The sequence below is a fragment of the Euprymna scolopes genome, chromosome 18 (assembly GCF_053919585.1).
Source record: "Euprymna scolopes isolate OS-2025 chromosome 18, ASM5391958v1, whole genome shotgun sequence".
In the NCBI taxonomy this organism is placed as follows: Eukaryota; Metazoa; Mollusca; class Cephalopoda; order Sepiida; family Sepiolidae; genus Euprymna; species Euprymna scolopes.
The window spans coordinates 105,014,286-105,029,635 of record NC_136499.1 but is presented as its reverse complement, the minus strand read 5'-3'; the positions used below and the strand labels follow the sequence as shown (position 1 = coordinate 105,029,635).

Genomic DNA, 15,350 nt, shown 5'->3' with positions numbered 1-15,350 from the left:
CTTCTGTGAGATAGAGGTTGCAGGGAAGAGAAAAGGACATCTCTTATGAGACTACAAAGTCTATTTTGAACTCTATCAAGGCAGGACAAGTCCTTTCTAGCAGCTCCTGCCCAGATGTGGCAACAGTATTCCATCCTTAGACATACCTGGCTTTTATATAGATAGAGAATTGCATCATTAATGAGATATCTACTGGATCGATAGAAGGATCCCACTATTTTTTCAGCGGCCTTGGCAACAGATTTGATATACCTGTTCCATTTCAGATCAGGAGTAAAGTTCAAGTCCAGAAGCTTTTCAAAACTTGAGGCCTCCTCAAGACGAGAACCATTCATTTCAACTGCTGCCAGATGGGGATCAGAACTGTAGAATATTGCTAGGGTGAGCCAGCTAACCCAATGAAGATGTTGTGCTGAATGGATGCAATAATTGACAGAGTGTAGTTCCTGGCAGAAGTCTAGAACAGTAAAACCCCTGAATGCCAGAGCAGCTGGCATTTGTAGAGTGGCACCTGCCCCTCCTGGCATGTTTAGCCAATCAGGCGCCTCAAAATAGAACAATCCACCATCCCTGACTAATTGTAGGCTGGTCTAATGGCAATTAGCATACCACTAATTGCTACTGAATAAATATGTTGAAATTAGTTAAATGGTCCATAATGGTGGAGGGGGAAGGTAAGCGCATTCTTGATTCTACAAGAACGTTGATGATGTAAAGATAGAAGCTTGGTTTTAGATGCATTAAAAGTAACCAGCCACTCCTTTCCCCATTGTACCACGTGGTCAAGATCAGAGGAGAGAGAATTGGAGAGAAGTTGGTCGTTTACTGACTTAGATGTGCTATCATAGATGGTAGTGTCATCAGCATAAATGTCTACAAATGATGTAAGGATGTGATTTGGAAGATCATTAATGTAGATCAGGAAAAGAGTTGGGCCCAGGATCGACCCCTGAGAAACTCCAGCATTAATACTGTGAGCTTCTGATTTTTGCCCATCAACTACTACTCTTATGACCCTGTTAGAAAGAAATGATTTAATAATTGAGAAGACATTTCGAGCTATATCATAGCTAGAGATCTTGTGAAGTAAACCTTCATATATTGATTTAGAAAAATTAATAATTTAATATGTATATATATATATATATGTATTTATTAATCCGCTTGGCTTATATTTTTCACTATTCAATAAATCTATCATTTGAAAAAAAAAAAAAAAAAAAATGAAACTTATTTTTCAATATTTTTTTTTAACAATTGCATTGAAATTTTATTTCAAACGGATAAAAAAAAAAAAAAAATTATCAATTATTCTGTTTATTTGCTTATATAAAAAAATACAATCTCTCATGATGAAAGCAATAATAGTTTTTTTTTAATATTGTTTATTTTTTTTAATATAAGTTATTTTGATACTTGTACAGTTTAATCAAGACATTAAAAAAATGAAAATATCGAAAAAAGTTTAAATCCTATGTATGCGTTATGGAATGAAGTTCTCCAAAAAAGATTTTCACTTAATTTCATCAAGCATTTTTTTTTTTTACAGTGAAAAAACAATTTGTCATGATACCAAGCAATAGGTTCGATTTTAGGAAGAAAAGCTAGTATTAAAGATGGGGAGGGAGTGTCGGCACTTTAAACTGAGTTATCTCCCCATGGCGTCTTCTAAAAATCCAAACAAAAATTCAAAAAATTCAAAGATGTCTACCTTCAACATGCTGTCATAAAAATGTGTTTTTCTGCTGCAAAAAAAAAAAAACAAAAAAAAAAACTACTCGATCAAATTAAGTGAATTTTTTTTTTTTTCGGAGATCTTCAGTTCAAAACGGATACGTACAATATAACTTTTTTTTCGATATTTTCATTTTTTATTGTCTCGATTAAACTGTACAAGTACCCATTATTTCTATACAAATATCAAGTCCTTATTCAAAAAGTCTGTTTCAAATTCGTATTTGTTCAAGTAATAAAATTCAATATAGGAATCACTTGAATAATGGATGTGATATTTTTCTTGATGGAAACGTCAAATGTTTCCAGTAAAAAGACGTTTTTCATTTTCAGTATTCCACCAATGTTTGTGCATCCGACCATGGATCCTTGGAGTATGGTGTGGAGTTTGTCCCCCCACCCCAAAAAAAAAACAAAAGAAAAACATCTGACTCATCAGGAAAATGCAAATGTAAAACAGAAACAGAAAAATCTGATAAACTTTTCAATTTCCTTTATATTTGTCGGTAAATTTTACATAAGAATACACTTTCAGATTTGATGTACATCATCAATCCTTTCTTTTTTACATGGAACACACAAACATGCACATAGGCATTGAGTTTTATGGCATATCAACTGTTTACTGGTTATTTAATGCCGAATCTGGTCATTTTGCTAAAAGTCTTTATACTTCAAGTTTTTGGGTTCAGTCATTTTGGTAAAAAGATTTTACGCTTCAAATGTTTGGTTGTTTTTTTGGAGGAAAATTGTTGTTTCTACTTTTGCCTTTATAGCACATGATTTAGATTTTCAAAGGGAAAAACAACAAGAAAACAATTAACATATTTGGTTAATTCTAAGTCAGAAAGCCAATATCTTCAGACTGATCTGGTAGCAGATGTGTATGTGTGTGTGTGTATACACATGCACGCATATATATGTAGAGAGAGATTTAGTAAAATTAAAATTATTATTATAGTATTATTTTATTAACAAAATGTATTTTGAGATTATTTCCTTTGTATTCGTCAGATTTTCTTCCTCCCTCTTCCTTTGTTGTTTTGTCTGCCCACCCATGATACATCTCATTTGTTAAGGTTTTATTTTCTAGGACTTATTCATCACAACGTTGTCTACTGGATGGACAACTAAATGAAACTAACACAAACAACTCATATTATTAATGAAACTTTGGATATTATTTCTTTTAGCTTTTATGAGGTTACTTACATTTTCTATGTTAGAATTTGGTGCCTGTTTGATTTTTTTCAACTAATTCCCCAATAACACTTTCAACATACATGGAATGTGGTCTGGCTGATCATAAGATGAACTCATTTGTACGTTCTCTGTTGACAAAAATTATGTAAATAATGAAACTGTTAATCAGAGACTTATGTACATTTTTTTGAAAAAAGGCACAAAAATAAAATTGACACTTCTTCAATTCAAACAATCAAATCAAAATGAATTTTTTGAGGCTGATGCTGGATTTTCGATGCCAATAGTCATATATTCTATTTTTTTAATATTGGAAACGTGTTATTAAAAATTCTATGTTCTTCATCTCGTGGAATACTGGAATTTAATATCATTTAAATCTTTTTTAATATAATTATTTTTTAGAATTCTGTTTTGTTTTTGTAATTTAAATAATTATATTACTGAGAAAAAAAATATTATCGAAAAAAGGTGTTGTTTTTTTTAACATAATAATATTGATTTTAGGTCAAATTTTAAGGTAAAGGAAATAAATTATATACAGATAAAAATAATGATTTTTTAAATTATTTAAACTCCTCAGCTTTAAAAACTGTTGCAAATTTTATGGACCTAAATTTATTTTGTTTAGTTTTTGTAACATGAAATATAGGGCGGTAGAGCACCTAAAAAAAAAAAAATAAATAAAAAATAAAATAAAATGGAAATTAGGAAGAAAAGGAACAGCAGTCGTTTGACACCTGGCTTTACATGACTTGCATCTCCACATGCACCCGTCTATTTTAGAGGAATTCTTATAGCAGCACATTGGTATTTGGCTTCACATGTTTTGGTGTTGCGTATTAGGCATCTGGATTTCATTTGCAAACATGACAGTAAAAAAATTCCATTTAACCTCATGCAATGCCTACAGCGTTAATACCTGATCAGCAATTTGTTGGCGAATTGCTTGCATTTTCGATTAACTTTATACCATTATTAAATATTTATTAAATATTTATTAAATACTTATTAAATACTTATTAAATACTTATTAAATACTTATTAAATACTTATTAAATATTTATTAAATACTTATTAAATATTTATTAAATACTTATTAAATATTTATTAAATACTTATTAAATATTTATTAAATACTTATTAAATATTTATTAAATATTTATCAAATACTTATTAAATATTTATTAAATTCTTTTACAATACTTTCAATTCTTAAATTCTATCTGAACTTTAAAAAATTCTTTTAACTGGAGAGCTAATTAACGTTTTTTAATTTAAAATAAAAGTAAAATAGTTCACTATAAGTCAGCGATCGAATTGTTACTTAAATGACTAACTTTTAAAAATGCTTCTACATTAATTATTTTTATACTATTATTAAATTTTTTTACAATAATTTCAATTCTTAAATTCTATCTTAACTTTAAAAATTTTTTTAAATTCTAAAAATACTATTAATCATTAAATACTTAGTTATTAAATTCTTTTCCAATTCTTTTTCAACAATTTCAATTTTAAATTTTATCAATATTTCATAGTAATGACGTCATAATTTCTCTATCCAATCAAATTTCATTCTTTCAACCGGTGTCAGACACCTGCTGTTCCTTTTCTATCTTCCTAATTTCCATTTGCCTAAAGTGCAAGAGGGCCAAATATTCCCCTCATATATTTAATTTATTTTAAAAATGAATATGGAGGCAGGGGGCTAAATCACACACACAACAAATAAATGTTACCAAAGGCAAGCTAAATTACTCTTTTTACCTAACTGGATAATTTCTATGTGTTAACTTATTTTAAAGTGTTTTTTACTTAAAATTAAAGGTAATGCAAAGCCTCTCGAGTTAGAATGAAAAACAAAATCACAATCTTATTAGAGCCCTAGATAATCACTCCATAATCGAACATTAAACAAAATACTGATAGAAATACATCCAATAAATGACACCAATCATGTGAAAATGTAATGTTCTACCAGTATTTTGTTTAATTTTCGATTTTTGAGCAAATATCGAGGTTCAACTATGACTTGAATGAAACCACGACTTTTTTTTTTTTAATTCTAACATGACAGGCTTTACACTACTAGCTTTTAAAAAAGAAAATACTTTAAAAGAAGTTAAAAACAAAAAAAATTATCCAGGCAGGTGGGAGAGTAATTTAGTTTGTCTTTGGTAACAATTTTTGTGTATTTTTTTTCCCCCCCCCCTTTTTGCTTTGTTGGTTATTTTGAATAATCACCTATTTTTTTTTTTTTTCCTTTGTTTTGGTTGGTTGTTTTTGTTTTACGGCATATCAACCCTTTTCAGGTTATTTAATGCCAAATCCAGTTATTTTGAAGAAAAGTTTTTTAATAGAATATATTTTTTTCAAGTCGGTTTCTATTTAACCCATAGTTGGGACTCTAACAGGTACTAACCACTTTGGGTCAGAGTGGACCTGGGAGCAATGTCAATTAAAGGGTGGCTCCACACTCTCCAAAGCCCGCAAGCTGGGGCCTCACCATCGGATATAGTTTAAGGTCATATCCAGGACCATCTTGTTTTGGATGGAGGGAGGTATTAGGTAAATTAGGTCTCATCTACAGTAAATCCACATGTTGTTGGTTGGTTAGTTGGTAACAATTTTTGTGTATGAATATTTTTTCACCCCCCCCCCCTTTTGGTTATTTTGAATAATCACCCATTTTTTTTCTTTGTTTTGGATGGAGGGGATTATTGGGTATCATCTACAGTAAATACACATATTGTTGGTTGGTTGGTTGAAGGGAAAAATGTTTTATATGTTTTTTCCTCATAGAAATCAACGTTTTGATTTGGAAATTTTTGCCTGACGTTTTTTAATGTGTTTCGGAGTTTTCTCCGCTCTGGATTTCTGCTTGGTTTCCTTAACCAGCTTCTTTCGATTTTTCCGACTATTTGGAGATTCGTTCCGCGGCCGAAAATTCACAGCAGTATCAATGGTTTTACAATTATCCCTACTTTCGTTATTGTCTTCTTGGCCGCTTTCGTATTCTGATTCTGAAGACGAAGAACCCGTCTTTGTGCTGTCATTGTCACAAGGATGCTTCTCTGCAGATTTGATGTCACTTTTCTCCAAAAGGAGCGGAACGACTTGCGGGCCTGATAAATCCGTCTTCTGACCCACCACGGTTTGGTAAAAAAGCTGATCGGTGTTACCCTTGTTGGCATTTAGGATGTCTCGTTCGAAATTTGCAACGTCATCAAGATTTCTTGGGATGAAGACCTTTTTAAAAACTTCTTCATCAACTTTATCTTGTTCGGTGATCTCCTCCAGCGTTCGGTTGGCGGTCATTGCCATCGCTTTGTCTAAATAGTCGTCGATGTTTGCTTCGTTTATCGTGCTGTCTGTGACAAATTCAAACAGTTCTTTGACGGTCAAGCCGCAGACAGACCTTTTCCGGAAGAAATTTGTGATGTTGGTGCAGTCCTTGCGAAGGAAAAACAGCGCGTTTGGGTGATCATGTTCAACGGATTGCGACACGTCAATAACATGAAGCTTTCCCTCATGAACGATGATATTGAACTCGCTCAGATCGGCATGCACGAGTTTGCATACGTGGTACATAGTCCGCATCATAAGTATACAGTCGAGATACAGTTCATGTGCTTTGGATTCAGAGAGTTCAACCTCGTGCAGTAGAGGAGCCGGCCATCCATTTGTTCCGATGAACTCCATTAAAAGCACATGGCTCCGTAATAATAACGGTTCTGGGCATTTGATCCCGGATTGGTGGATCCGAATAAGGTTCCTCATTTCTTTCTCGGCCCACGTCTGGACCATTTTTCTTGGGTTCCGCTTGCAGTAGCCGTGCCGAAAGCGGAACTCACCCGTGACGTATTTGTCACGATCTTTGAAGACCAGAATGGAAGTCTTGAAGACCTTAATGGCGACGTCTCTGCCGTTCTTGTCGGTCGCGTGGTAGACGTTCGCCTCCTTCCCGGTGCTGATGCAGCCGTTGACGTCGGTGATGAAACCTTTGCTCATCAATTTAAATATGATCATATACGTGCGCGGATCAAGCGCTTGTTCGGTGGTCGCCCGGTCAGACTTGTCTTTATCGCGTACGTCTTTCGTCTGCATTTTTCGACAGGTACTACCCGTACCGAGACTGGAGGGGCCCTCGTATTTCGAAGTCGAGACTTTGTTCGCATACATGGACTGAAGAACTTTTTGACTCGGTTGCAAACCGGGCCCTCCAGATTTCATGCTGACGTTTGGAGGGCCACCATTTGTGGTGGTGATGGTGGTGGTCGTGATGTTGTTTTTCTGACCTGCCACATTTCTCGCAACCCCGGATCGAAAAGAATTGTATTTTTTGGTGAAATCGCGTATCTGCCCTCCCCAATCGAAACAATTATCGTCATTATCGAAATCATCTTCACTTTCAGAATCAAACGGACCGTCTTCATCGTCACTACTTTCCCCGTTTTTCTTATCGGGACATTTTGGGGTATCCGAATCACTTGTATCAACAGACGAGATTCGCTGGCTTAAATCTTCAACTTCAGCATCGTCAAACTGTCCGTCAGCCATTAAAAATATTCTTGATATTTTTTCGTGATTTGTTTTAAAAATGTAAAAAAGAAAAATGTATATATAATATATTTATAAACAAAAAAATCTTACCACAAGTAACTTCTTTAAACTAATACGTATTTAGAAATGAAACACGTGTTTATGAAACCGGATGTTGAATCTGGCCTTCTGGGAAATGTATTTATTTATTTATTTATTTTTAATGCATTTACAAGAAAGAAAAAAAGTAACACTTTGAACTTAAATATTGATATAGAAAAAAAAAAAGAAAGAAATCTTAAAAAATTTGATTAAAAATATGAATTAAGTTAATGGAATCGTAACGGTGACCAAGGAAATTCTGTACTCTCCGAAAAAAAAAATCACAATTAAACGCAGCAGGTGGCTATAATAAACACTTGATTTCGAATGAAAGAGACACTTTATAAAAGTGAAACGATAATTACTGCCAATAATAAAATATTTTAAGATCATTTTATTTATTTTAAATAAAGTACTTAGATTTTTATTAAACAATAGACTCTATTCAATGAGTTTGTTATTTTGAGGGAGAACATATTTTCAATATTCACCGGTAATATACTATTCGTAAATTAACTAGATAAATAATAAAAATAAATAAGCTTGAAGTTTTTTTTGTGTATGCTTGTTTACAGTTAAATTATAGCAGTATTTTTTTTTAATGTCCTTTTAAGCAAAAGCGTAATTGGTATCTCGAAAATCGCAATATATCCCAAAATTACGAAATTTGATCGCGTAGAACATCTGCTATTAGTTTAACAAATGCATAGATATTACGGAGTGCTTAATTATAATTAATCTAACTTCCACCAACTTTTGAAAAAAAATCTACAGGTCGACCGTTTTATTAAATAATATGTCATAAATTTTATATTTAATGCGTGTAGCATAATATATAAACACAGGCGCATGTGTCAAAGGGTGGATAATGCAAGGGGGATAACTAGGTTTCACTAAAGCACGAAGGCCATTCTTAAAGTATGTTGGGTCCTGTGTAGTTCTAAGACCCTCATTCTTCCAGGCTTTGTCTGCTCTCTTTGAGAAGGGGTTAGTTCATTGCTAATCGCCTGAGATGCCCCTACTGGGGAAAACCAACGAGTCTGCCCAGACATTTTTTTTTTTTGCAGGCCAGAGTGCTCTTCCTCTAGGGTACTGGCTTTCCAATACCACTTTCCGACCCATGTGTCGCATCATCCCGCCGTGGGAGAGATATAGGTACTTGTTAGGTACGGGAAAAATGAATGCCGACGCTCAAAATGTATAAACATTTTGACCCCTCCTTTTACTTAAAAATTCACAAAAAGTCAGGAAATTAACCAATTTTAATAAAAATTTTCAGTATTTATCAAATAATGATCGCGGAATATAATGAACTACTTATTTTTTACTTAAACCTTAGTGGAAATGTATTATTTTGTTTAAACAAAAAATACCTTACTAAAGTTATGGCTTTCAGTAATAAATAAAAATCGCAAGAATTTATTTTTGCTTTTTTTTATATATATATATGAATGAAGCATCGTAATTTGTAACAATAAAAAAAAAAATTTTTTACAGGAACATTACGGAAAAAGCCCTCAAGTCCGTATTAATGAATTCGATATAACGCGAATAAAAATGAATTTCTCGAACTACCGATATTACCATTGAATTAAGCATTGTTTACTTAATATTTTCACAAAAGAAATTATAATAGTAAAAATATTTCTACTTTTTTTTTTAATTATAGATTTTGCATAATTTTTATATGCAAGATTTGAATAATTTCCTTGCTCGCAAGAATGTGAAACTTTTGGCGTAACATAATTTTTATATAATATTGGCCAATAATTAAAAAAAATTATTTAAAAACAGGAACATAGAAAAATAATTAAATTAAAAAGTGGTAAATGTGTAATAAATTGCGAACAGACGGGCTTACCTGACAAACGCTCGAGGTGTGCACTCTGCAAAGCGGGCACGTGCAAAGAAAAATGGCAAGATGGCGGCGGCCGGTTAATATTGCCAAGTAATCACGCAAAATCTCGTGTTCTCTCGCACACACGAGAGTTCAGCTTAGGATAAAAACGGGTCACTGTGAGCAAGAAGCGAGTAGGAAAAACGTAGTCAAGACAGAGACGACGCTTCTGACGACTGAGAAGAAAAAAGAAGAAAAAGAGCAAGAAGTAGAAGAGGAAGAAGAGAACGATACATGAGAAGACGAGGTGTGTGCGGTTTTGAGTAAATCGAAACAGACAGAAAAAAAACTCTGATTTCAAGCTATCTCGGCTTTGGTATGGAGAAATTTGACATCAGATTAATTCCGGAATTCGATGGCTCCCCCACTGGTCCCTCGGTGGTCGAATGGCTGGAAAAGGCTGAGCGCGTTTGCCGGTTGTGCAAGATTAAAGACCCAGCTATGGTTATCCCATTGAGACTCACTAAAGGGGCTTATGCCGTGTACCAGCAGCTAGGGGAGGATCCGACCATGGAGCAGATTACACAAGCGCTATACGGGGCATTTGGTACAGACCCTTTTGTCGCCTGGAGGCAGTTTTCCGAACGCCGACTTGGGCCGGGGGAGACAGTGGATGTCTACATGGCCAACTTGAAAAAGCTTGCCACTCCCTTCGGCGGTGCAAGTGATCGCATATTGGCATGCGCCTTTTTGTCGGGACTTCCGGATGAGGCAAGTCGACTGCTGCGAGCATCGTCAAGACTCACTGAGATTAGATTGGAGGAGTTATTGGCGAGAGCACGAAACATCTTGAAAGACGATCGAGAACTAGTCTCCGCAGCTGTTGACACTCTGGACTCGCCAACGAGGGGTCTACGATGCTATACCTGTGGTGGCCCAAACCACTTTTCCAGAGACTGCAAAAGCGGTACAAGGCGCACCCCTAATTATGGAGCACGACAAGTAATATGGTGTCACCAATGCAATAAGCCAGGCCACATAGCGCGGAATTGTCCGGGAAACGGGCAAGGGGAGGACGCCGCAGCGCTAGCACCCTCCCCAACGCTGCATTGAACAAAGCGCTGCCTGCAGTAACAGTTCAAGTTGATGGATGTGAACGTTCAGCGCTGGTTGACACCGGCTGTACCCAAACCCTTCTTCGAAAGGAATATTGCGCCACATGGAAGAAACGAAGAATCCCTGTACTTACTGTCGGCCAAGGCTCATTGGTGTGTTGTGGGGTCAGCGTTGTTCATATCAGCATTGGCAATGGCTCTCCGGTTGCTGTGACGGTGTTAGTGGTCGATGGGGAGCTGCTCGGATATGACCTTCTCCTTGGAATGGACGCTATCACACAGCTAGGCGTAATTACTGTGAACGGCGCCGGTGATGTGAGCTTCTCTCGACCAAACAAACAAATGTGTGCAGCAATCACTCTCGATGAGCCCGACTTCCATGCAGAATACGATAAGGGCACAAACACTTGGACAGCGTCCTGGAAATGGGCAGGCGACCAGCCACCAGTGTCATTGCGGAATCGACTTATAGAGTATCCCCCTCCTGCGTGGCTTAGGGGGCAGTACGAGGCAGAACTTCAAGTGTGGCTGGATAATGGCTGGTTAGTTCCATACCCAGAGGATGAGCTCGGGCCCCCGCAGGGGCTAATTCCCCTGATGGCTGTCAGACAAGAGAACAAGCAGAAAGTTCGACCTGTTCTTGATTACCGGGAACTTAATGAATACGTTGACCCACACACTGCGGGGGCTGATGTCTGTGCTCATAAACTACGGGAGTGGCGGCGGCAGGGTGCGGAAGCAGCCATACTGGATTTGCGAAGAGCGTACTTGCAAATACGTGTTGAGAAATCGCTGTGGCCGTTCCAGACGGTGGTGATCAAAGGAACTCGCTATTGCTTGACCAGGCTAAGATTCGGCCTGAATGTAGCCCCTAACATCATGACAGCAATCATGCAGGCGATCCGCCGTCAAGATGAAGCGGTGCAACATGCGACATCGTCATATATAGACGACATTTTTGTCAATGAGAGCCTCCTGTCTGCCCAGGCGGTCAAAGAACACTTCGAGCACTTCGGATTGTCGTGCAAGGAGCACGGGGCGAAAGTGCTCGGACTGCAGGTGAGCGGAAGTGCAGATGGCCTTCAATGGGGAAGGAGTGGTGAAATCCCGGAAATCCCATCTACCATCACACGTCGGAGCACGTTTTCCATTTGCGGAAAATTGGTGGGTCACTTCCCTGTGTGTGGGTGGCTCCGAGTTGCTGTAGCGGCCATAAAGCGACGGGCAACTTCTATGTCAACTGGATGGGACGATGAGGTGCATGATCCTGCCCTGCGAAGCATGCTGGTGGAAGTTGTGGCCAGAGTGACCAATGATGACCCTGTACGGGGGAGCTGGTGCATCGATGGGAGTGAATTTACAGTTTGGGTAGACGCCAGCTCACTTGACCTTGGCGTTGCTCTGGCGGTCGACGGAAGGATAATAGAAGATGCCTGCTGGCTTTGGCCGGAGAATGACGCCAAGCATATAAACCTAGCTGAACTCGATGCTACACTGAAAGGCGTCAATCTAGCGCTTCAGTGGCAGGCTAGAATCCTTTACATCATCACGGATTCCACGTGTGTGCATCGGTGGATGACCAATGCCTTGAACGGAAAAGCACGTCTGACAACGAAGGCGTCGGCCGAAATGTTGATCCGGAGGCGGCTTGCTACCCTAACCGAAACCACTAAGGAATATGACTTGGTCATAGATGTGACACTGGTGCAGTCCTGTTTGAATCAGGCAGATCGTCTGACCAGAGTGCCACGCCGTTGGCTAGACCTGCCAAAAGAAGTGAACGAGTCAGCACCTGTAAATTGCGCTGCAGTGGGACATAGACTCAGCCCGGAGCATATTAATGATGTCCATTGCCAAAGCGGGCACCCCGGTGTAAACCGAACGCTTTACTTCGCCAGATTGGTTGACCCCTCTGTGTCTCGAAGGGCTGTGAAATCTGTTGTGAGAAGCTGCAACACCTGCCGATCGATCGACCCAGCACCTGTCCGGTGGAAGAAGGGAATACTCAGTGTGAAGCGTAATTGGGATAGGATTGCGATGGACATAACGCACTACAACGGGAGGCATTTTTTGACGCTTATCGACTGTGGACCATCTAGGTTTTCATTGTGGCGGCCCCTTCGCCGGCAGGACGCGGCTGCCATTATCCATGAGTTGGAAAGTGTGTTCCTCGAGCGTGGCCCTCCTTCTGAGATACTCACCGACAATGGCCACGCTTTTGTTAGTGAGCCGTTTAAACAGTTTGCAGATGGCTGGGGTGTCCATCTGCGTTTTCGGTGTGCCCATGTTCCCAGTGGAAACGGGCTTATTGAGCGCAATCACAGAACTGTTAAGACAATCGCAGCGCGGAAGGGGTGTATGGTACCTGAAGCAGTCTATTGGTACAACGTCACCCCTAAGGACGATGTTTCACCCTCCACCGCGCCAGCCAACGCGCTACATACATACCGTGTCAGGGTGAGAGGTTTGGAGAGCAGCTCACTACCCGAACCGGAGCCACCACAAAAGAACATAAAAGAAGGAGATGTCGTCTGGGTTAAAAAACCCCGAGGCCAGTGCACGACTCGCTACGGAACCGGTCATGTCACTGAAGTGATCAGCCCGCAGGCGGTGCGAATTGATGGAGTACCTCGTCATATTAAAGACTTAAGATCAGTATTCCAAACGCAGCTGCCGCTTGACGAAGATAGTGAAATTGAATCCGTGACCAGCGACCCATCATTCTGGTTCATGACGGCTTCAACGCACAGCGACACTGAGAGTGGTAGCCTTCAAAGTACTGACCCTCCTGCTGATGATGAAGACCCGGACAGTGATACTGCGATGCTCAGCTTTAGGTTCGCCGACCTTCGTGTCACGGAAGACAGCGCAGACGATGATGAAGCCCCGAATCCCACTCTCCGAAGAAGCACTCGAAGAAAAAGGCCACCGCCTCCCTGCTCTTTCTGTGATAATGAGATCAGGGGGGAGTGTGTAATAAATTGCGAACAGACGGGCTTACCTGACAAACGCTCGAGGTGTGCACTCTGCAAAGCGGGCACATGCAAAGAAAAATGGCAAGATGGCGGCGGCCAGTTAATATTGCCAAATAATCACGCAAAATCTCGTGTTCTCTCGCACACACGAGAGTTCAGCTTAGGATAAAAACGGGTCACTGTGAGCAAGAAGCGAGTAGGAAAAACGTAGTCAAGACAGAGACGACGCTTCTGACGACTGAGAAGAAAAAAGAAGAAAAAGAGCAAGAAGTAGAAGAGGAAGAAGAGAACGATACATGAGAAGACGAGGTGTGTGCGGTTTTGAGTAAATCGAAACAGACAGAAAAAAAACTCTGATTACAGTAAAATTTATACAAACATTTACAATAGAAATGTACGGATGCTCGTCTGGGGGAGGGAAGAAACCCAACACCCCTCCTTCCGTTTAATTACATGACGTCATTCTCAGACAGTTTTTCGACTGTCTCAGATTTTGGGCCTCCGTATATTCCGTATTTCCAAAAGTATGGTCTGTCGTGATTTGTTATGATACCGAGCAAAATGTTCGATTTTTAGGAAGAAAAGCTAGTATTTAGAGATGGGAAGGGGTGTCAGCGCTTTAATTGGAGTTATCTCCCTTTGGCATTTCTAAACTTCAAACAATTTTTTTTAAAATCCAATATGGCCGCCTTCAATGCGCTCTCATAAAAACGTGTTTTTCCGCTGTAAAAAAAAAAAAAAAACTACTTGATGAAATTAAATGAGATTTTTTTTCGGAGACCTGCGTTCTATACTGGATACATACAATTTAAACTTTTTTCGATATTTTCATTTTTTAATGTCTTCATTAAATGTATAAGTACCAAAAATTATGATAAATCGGCTTTCAAAACTAGGTCCCCCATCCTTATTCGTTAACTTTGCCTATACCTAGTACTTGTACAGTTTAATCAAGACATAAAAAAATGAAAATATCGAAAAAAGGTTATATTGTACGTATCCGTTATGGAATGAAGTTCTCCGAAAAAAAAAATCACTTAATTTCATCAAGTAGTTTTTTTTTTTTTTTTTTTTTTTACAGCGAAAAAAAACAATTTGTTATGATACCGAGCAAAAGGTTCGATTTTTAGGAAGAAAAGCTAGTAATAAAGATGGGGAGAGAGTCTCGGCGCTTTACATAGAGTTATCTCCCCATGGCGTATTAAAAATTTCCATAATGGCTGGCTTCAAAAGCGTGTTGTTCCGCTGTAAAAAAACAAAACAAAAAAAAAAGTACTTGATCAAATTAAGTGAAATTTTTTGGGGGGAACTTCAGTCCAAATGGGATTGGAACTGTTTACTCTTTTGACTCCCAATGTTTCGTCTGCTAAAATTTTAATCACGTGATTACAGTGTAACAAACATCAATAAAATAAACCATTAATTCAAGTGCCGCTTATTATGGATTTAGCTGAATATGATATTAAAAATCACTTTTTTGGTATGCACTTATGTTGCCGGGCAAGCGGGTGTATTGTAACTATTCTGTACTTTCACCTATGTTCGAACATGCTTTTCTTCACATATACACACCCACACGTGCGCATGCACATACGCACACACACACGCACGCATATACACATCCTCATACACACACTCACATTCATGCGCATACACACACACACACACGCTAACGCACATACACACACCCGAAGCAGTATCAGAATTTTGGGGGAATTTTTGACACCCCTAACAGAAAACTGCGAATAAAATATAGAAAACTTGTAATTTCTCTTTCTAAAGTGGGTTATTTATTTTCTTTATAGAATATGCTTCCAAAATAAACTATTTAAGTTGTTT

At 38.2% G+C, this 15,350-nt stretch overlaps 1 protein-coding gene across 1 annotated transcript; it reads right to left on the bottom strand.

Moving 5' to 3' along the window:
• Window positions 1–2,212: 2,212 nt before the first annotated feature.
• Window positions 2,213–7,664, bottom strand: LOC145297733 (serine/threonine-protein kinase RIO1-like). The gene has a single exon (XM_080143951.1). The coding sequence runs from the start codon at window positions 7,498–7,500 to the stop codon at window positions 5,746–5,748; it is 1,755 nt and encodes a 584-aa protein (XP_080000077.1). The 5' UTR covers window positions 7,501–7,664; the 3' UTR covers window positions 2,213–5,745.
• Window positions 7,665–15,350: the final 7,686 nt, after the last annotated feature.